Source organism: Pyxicephalus adspersus, chromosome 1, assembly GCF_032062135.1.
Source record: "Pyxicephalus adspersus chromosome 1, UCB_Pads_2.0, whole genome shotgun sequence".
In the NCBI taxonomy this organism is placed as follows: domain Eukaryota; kingdom Metazoa; phylum Chordata; class Amphibia; order Anura; family Pyxicephalidae; genus Pyxicephalus; species Pyxicephalus adspersus.
Genome location: NC_092858.1, coordinates 137,010,709 through 137,017,922, shown reverse-complemented (window position 1 = coordinate 137,017,922; position 7,214 = coordinate 137,010,709). Strand labels below are relative to the sequence as shown.

Sequence of the window (7,214 nt, the reverse complement as noted above, 5' to 3'; positions counted from 1 at the left end):
TATGTTTACATTGTATTGTAGGGCTGACCAAACTGTTTATGACTGGCCAGATCCTGGCAAGTCTTTAAATCTATCTGCCTAAATATTAAAGGAAAACTTCACTGCCATTGCAGACTAACTAAAAGCGCATGGAATATAGGCCGATTGGTGTCATGCTAACCCATCTGGCTTCTTTGCTTTTTCATTCAATGATCCAAGAAAGTTGGCATATCAATAGTCCTGACAACAGTAAATTGAGTTTACTGGTCATGCAAGAAAATAATTTAAGCCAGAGATTTAGCATTAGTCGGCATTTTTAGAAGAGGTCAGCAAAAACTGCACTGTATGTTTCTAAACATGTTTCCTTATCTGCAAACTCCATTAAACCTGTACATAGAAGATCTTAAGAACTGTACTCATTATCTCAAATACTGTAAAGATCCTCACAATACCAAACCTTTCAGAAAAGAAAGTTGCCAAGTAGGAAACCAAACTGCTACTCACATGATATGATGCAGTGTCGGCTACAGATTGAGGACTGAGAGCCTCCTGTCGTAGTGAATCCATCTGAGCTCCAGGATGCATGGCATAATGACTTGGACTTGTGTTTTTCTCACTTTTCTTTTTAGATTTCTTTCCGGTATCTTTTTTGGTGCTTCTTTGCATCATGAATTCTTCCTGAATGATTTTATCGTTGCTCATGTATCGGAGAAGAGAACTTTCTGAGCAGAAAAGAAAGTAATGGACATATTATTCTGGCAAAACCAATGATAAAAGGCAACTAGGGAAATATTTTTTTTCTAATATTACCATGTAGAGAAAATTGCCTTTATACTTAACTACAGATTTATTGCTGGCTACCGTACCACTTTACCATGTAAGATATGGTATTGTAAAAATACTTTTTTTTTGCGTGCCATAATATATATAAATATTATAGATATGAAGTATATATCCTTTAAAGTAGAAACAAAAATGGTAATCCCTGAAGGCAGTTTGCAGTAGCAAGGAATTTCAAAGCATTGCTTGTTTAGAAAGTGCATCTATCTTTCATTTGATCAGACTGTCTTAGGTTATGAATATGTAGTAATTTAGTCCGTAGGCTATAGACCAGAGCTTTTTGTTATGCCCTAGCATAAAGCTTAAGGTTCAAATGCACAGCTTCAAAAAAGAATGGTGTTAATATTATGGAAGAGTTGGAGAATATAGTTGTTTCTAAGCCTTGTGCTACTGTATATACTTACTACAACCTGGTCTCCACTGGGGTCAATCAAGTCAGTTTAAAGCGGATATCCTGTTTATGGTTATTTTATTCTTTGTGTATAGCTTTTGCCAAGCCCTTTGCTTATCTAAAAGATCAACTGGGACTTTAAAGAGAACCAAGTGTCTAATGCATTGGTACATATAGACGTGAAGACATGAAGGGATCTATTAATAAATAGTAAATCTGACATTCGCTCAAACATTCCCTGCTGGCAATCAATTACTGCCATTCATAGTCATGGACCTGAAGGAATCCCAGGAGGGAAAATTTTAGGGAATGTTCTAAGACTGGTAAGCTCAATCAGCACTTAATTACTGACCAAAAGGTAAAGTCATCATTTATGTTGGAGCCTATCTTGACTGAAGTGTAAAACAATAAACTAAAAACTCAATGGGGTTAGTTTTTTCTAAATGTGGACCTTGTTGTGTTGGACTTCAAATTCCAAAATATGGTCACAAGTTAACTTTAAAAGCAACATTAGTGCTGAAAAGAAAAATGATGAACATGCAGGTTGTTCATTGTAGAAGAAACAGGTGATGTCCCCTCTAGAATAAAACATGCTTATCTGTCTGTTCACAAGCTTATTTTCCAAGTCCACTGGGCTACTAAGCTCAGTGCGGGATGCTAAATATCCCTGAATATCCCAGGGCTACTTGGACTAAATGAACTCCCACCAGTGTCTATCTGTCATCCCCTCTAGCCAATTAGGATGGCCGAACATTAGCAACCTGGAAGAAAAGCCAAAAAAGAAGGTGGTGCCTGTGACTGAATGATAACTTGTATATTATATTTAAAAAGAAGGACTTGCGTGGTCCCAATTTTTTAAGTTTTAAAAGTTTGGTTCTACTTTATAGCATTTCCAAGCAAAGTCATCAATAGTAATAACAGATGAGATTCCAGAACATTAAAAAGACAAAAATGTGTGAGACGTCGGTTCTCTTTTATTGCCCTATAGGGAAGTTTATAAAGTGGAGCAGACATGGAAAATCTTTACAAAAAATATCCAAATTTGCAGATAAATTCAGCTGTCTAGATGACTGCATCTAATTGCTTTTGTGACACGGACTGGTGTTAACCTTTCCTTATGCTTTTTCAGCTCACATTTTCACAATATTTGCATGTTATGCATGCAGTGCCTCATGCATCAGGCTTTTTATGCATAGCTTTGTGAGAAAAGTGAAAGGAGTATTGTTACTATTCTTAGAAAGGATGACAAATCTGCAGTAATTTGGTATTGTTCCATGAAGAGACGGAATTTATTTCAGGCTATTGCAGAAAACGTTTGCATATAAAACGTGAAGCATGCTTTTTAATAAACAAAGCTTACAAAATACCTCGCAATATACAGCACATTATATCAAGTTTTTTTTTTTAATAAATGTATGTAGGCAGTGGGAATACACATTAATATTGTTTGCAGATACACAGATGCAATCTCGTTTTATGAAAGCTTGTTCTATGATTTCCATACCTCTGTTGAAGTTTGAGGTTACATACCACTATTATGTCCCATTTTGTTCCCATCACACCAAGTAGCACATGTCACCTAATGACTTTGTATATTAATTAAATGCATTCCATGCATAGGTGTTATTTTGCAGACCACACAAATAAATTTGACTTTCTGCTTAACGGTTATGGTACAGGCGAGATGGGCAAGAAATACATTTCAACTTTAATTGTCATAGTAATTTAACACCAAGCCTGTAGTTTTTTGTATTTAGTAAAGTGGTTTTAGATCCTTCAAATATGTCCAGATTCCTACAGTGTTCTGCCTACTTTAGTGTGATTTAATATGGAAATAGAAAACAGAATTATTCTCAGAGTTGACTCCTTCCAACCCCTATAGGTTTTTATAACCTGCCCGTTGTATTTGATGACCAATAGGGAGGATCCGAGGGTTGAATCAAGGTAGGCCAGAGTGGGACATTCGCTATTAAAGATGTTATCCTATTATCAAATTTGGGGAATCAAGGGTGCCCTAGGTGAATCAGTATAATCCTCCAACCCCTGGAAGTGTCTGTTCTAATCCCTATTTGTTAGCCCACAGGTATGTTTTGTACTTATGTAGTTAATTCAACTCACCTCTTCTGCTGTCTCTTTTTATCTTGCTGGGATCTTCATAATCACCAACCCAGTTATATTCTACAGGCATAGATATTGGTCTTAACTTTCCTAAAAGGAAAGGAAAGCTGATCAAACATATTTCTTTTCACACTGGTGACAGTGACTATAAGACATGTTTTTTTATAACAAGAAGGGAAACCGAAAAATGGTGATGAGTGATTTTTTTTGGGATCTAAGCCATTCTAAATGTTTGCATTTTTTTAACTCAAGTTAGCCAATAAAGGGCATCAGTTTAACTAAAACTTTCTCTGTTAATCGATAGCGAATGCCATGCAACAATCTAAATAATACATCACAATATAAGCCAGAATTTCTCTTAAATTGTATATTTACTGTGATTAAGCAACTGTTTTTACAACTTTATGTCTGGGGAAGTCTTTGCCAGGACATGTAGATGATGCTCTGTTCTAGGAGAGAGGTGTTAATTAACCTTCCTGGAAAAGTAAAATTAAGAGCAAGCCTGTGGAAGGCAAAACAGACCCTTAAAATAATGAAAGTCTGTATAAATACCATCTGTGAAAGCACCAGTGCTGTAAGAAAACATAATTTTGAATATTACTGAGGCGGAGGTAAGAACACATTTCCATGTTTTTCTATATTACGTTGAATGGATTTTTAAAGATCTCTAGATACAATCTGTCCAATAATTGTGCTATTAAAAGGAAGTCTCTCAGAGTTGCAGGATAATTACAATTAGAAAGAAATAAGGGAAAGCACCAACGATTCTTGTTTTGAACTTTGGAACTCTCAATGGGTTACCAATAACATGCAGTAACTAGTATATGCACCGGACTTAAAAACAAAAAAAAATCACAGAAGGCTGGCAAAAGAATGACTCCTGTAAATGTGCCTCTAGTAGTTCCTTGGAAAGGACTGGAAAGTGAATAAAACTTTCACTAGTGACCATCATGTGATCATCCTTTCTAAACTTTTTTTCCCCTTTGGAACCCTTTTTCAGGTATTGGGGAATCCATCCCCACATTGGTAACTAGAAAACCATCTTTAGACTTAAAAACATACTAATAGTCATGCAGCAGGCTCTACCAAGAGGTTCTGGTCCTAGAACTATGCAGGCATCCTCCTATGGAAGGCCAATCAGCCACAGCTCAAGCAACCATTAGCAATCTCTGGGAGAACCCTAGTTGGGAATAGCTAATGAAGGCCATCATTTTATTAGATGATACAGAATGACATTTACCATATGTAGGTGTGCTTTCTCTTCGACCTTGCATGCTAGTCCTTCCCTTGTCATACTCATAGCAATATAACACCGCATCTTCCTCTACAATATTAAATCGTTTCCTATACTCCTGATCCAGGAAAGAGTTTGGGGATTCCGATCCTTTCGATACTGGCTTTCCAAGAGCATGGCGGGGCACATCCTCACAAGGCAAGTTTCCCTTTTCATCCCTTTTTAAAAAAAATGGCACATAAAAGTGTATGCACATAAAAATACATTGGTATGTGGTGGAGAGAGTATATGTCCAATGTAGAGTTACAAACATGCTTTTATGAATAAAATCAAAAAGACCTGGAACTTTTATACATGTGTTTGAAGTGGCGGTGCAGCTACAGTACCATCACAAGCCATAAAGTGAATTTTGCAAGCAGCAATACAAAAATGAATGTGTATACATAGTTTAGGAATCTCTATATGACTAGTTCGCCAAAGAAATTACCATTGAGATTAGAGAAAAAAAAAGGGGTCCCATTGGTGTAGCTTAGCATAAGGGATAGAGTTAACATGTACTCCTTTCAAGTACGAAAAACATAAGCACGCTGTAGCAACCAATCAGAATATATCTTGTTCTCACTTCAATAAACTTCTGATTGTTATGTTTAACTAGACTTTGAATAATATTAATGCACCATATTACTGAAGAAGCACAAAACATTCTCTCCAAATACTTACTTCTAATACATCATTGTTGGAGGATATAATTACTGGCCAAAACAAATTAATCAGTTCCTAAGCATAAAAACTAATTTAAAAATGTGGTCTTAGAGGTGTGAAACCAATACCTACTGTTTAGAAGCACAACATTTTAGCTAATAAAGGTTAAAAAGAAAAACATTGCAGAAAATGAATAACCGAAAAAGTCCATGTCTTATAGTGTGCTGCTTACCCCACCTCTTAGATTGCAAGGCTATTTGGGCAGCTAAAAGATTAACAAACGAACATAGGGTAAATATAAATATAATAATAGGCCTTATCCTAATGATCCACACAGTATTAAAAAGAAAAATAATTGTTCCTTAATTGTTTAAATGCAGCCATTACTTCAGTAACATGAATATTATTCATTTAGCTGTAAACATTACTTGTCCTTTGATATTGATGTATATATTACATCATTACAGCGTACACATTAATATATGCATTATGAAATATAAAATGATTATGTTTTCTTTTTTTTTTTGCATTTTGCCGTCAGGATAAGTAGCTTCCTAATGGTCATAATTACGAGATGTTTTTCCCTTCGGCTGTTAAGAAATCAGAAAATGATTTTGGCTGCTGCAGTAGGTTTTTTAAAATTAAATTTTCCTATAACAAATACTAATAAATATTCTTTACAAAAAAAAAAAAGTACAACTCAGATTACTCTGTTGCTTTGGAAGTTTTTGTAGTTTAAGCTTTTATAAAATAGTTTATTGATGTTAAAAAAATTAATATACAGCAAACCATCAAATAAGGGGAGCATAATGCAAACATAACAAGGGGTGTATTTGTTGAGTGAAATATACAAATTCTCAGCTTTTACCAACGAAATTCCACATTTATCCAATTGAGCTACCTTGGAAAATGCGTGAATCTTGAGTCTCCCATATTTTCTTAGAACCACAACCAGAAATTCTATTACATACCTGGGTGTATAAGGCTCTGATGGAGGTGGGGGGATAAAAAGGTCTTGAAGGGCAGAACTGTCTCTTTTAGTAGGCGTGCTGATTGTACTTGATGGGGTGGCAGCTCCGCTGGTGGGACTCCTTGGGATAAGTGGCTGAAATCGGAACAAAAATCTGTGAAATACTAAAACTGTCTAAGCTTATTTATACCCCATGTCTAATGTGTGTGGTTTTTTTTTTTTTGGTTTTTTTACCAATTTTTCTCTACTTTCTGTTTAATCAAAAATTTATGAAAGCAGTCACAGGCATATTTTTATTCATTACTTTCAAGCCAGCAGGTGGCAGCCCAAAGGCAGCAGTACACACTTTCTGCAGACCAGAATACCCTGTAACATTATGAAACAAACCTAAAACAGCAAGAAGATCAGATTCCATACATTAAGAGAAAGGATATGCATATATACAGCGTAGGAAGACGCATATAATTGTCTCGAACATATAAAGGTTCTCCCCAAGCATGCAAGCAGTGTTGGAGTTTTTAAAATCATTGATATACCCTGTATTACAAGTTAGTTCCTTAAAAAAAAAAAAAAAAAAAAGGATACATATAAACATTAAAAAAGATTTGAAATCGCAGTTTAAAAAAACTTTTACCCTTTCCAAAAAACTTTAACCAATTTAATGTATCCATTACGGTTTGCAACGGCTATAGCGGACACACATTTAACAAGTTATTCACACTACATACAGCTTAATTGGATACAAAATCCATTGATTCTTGAGTAGGCCTTCTTTTTATATTGTTTTACCAGTCTACAAGATGAGTGAACAACTAGTTAATTAGGTTTATGAACAGTTGAATAAAATTGGTATATACAGAAACTAAATTCTGTTGATAGCATTAGAACACAATATTTTGTGTTTTTTTGACCACAAAATAGTGTTTTTGAAATGATTTAGGTGTTATCTGGATTATATGTGGCAATATATGCAATACTTA

The 7,214-nt window shown here is 35.1% G+C and overlaps 1 protein-coding gene across 1 annotated transcript in view; it reads right to left on the bottom strand.

The window, feature by feature from the left end:
• Nucleotides 1-7,214, bottom strand: part of CNKSR2 (connector enhancer of kinase suppressor of Ras 2) — a 157,514-nt gene that overhangs the window by 67,252 nt on the left and 83,048 nt on the right. Inside the window, 4 exon segments of the mRNA XM_072428264.1 lie at nucleotides 484-701; nucleotides 3,329-3,418; nucleotides 4,569-4,780; nucleotides 6,236-6,369. Of these exon segments, the coding sequence (XP_072284365.1) occupies nucleotides 484-701; nucleotides 3,329-3,418; nucleotides 4,569-4,780; nucleotides 6,236-6,369 (654 nt within the window).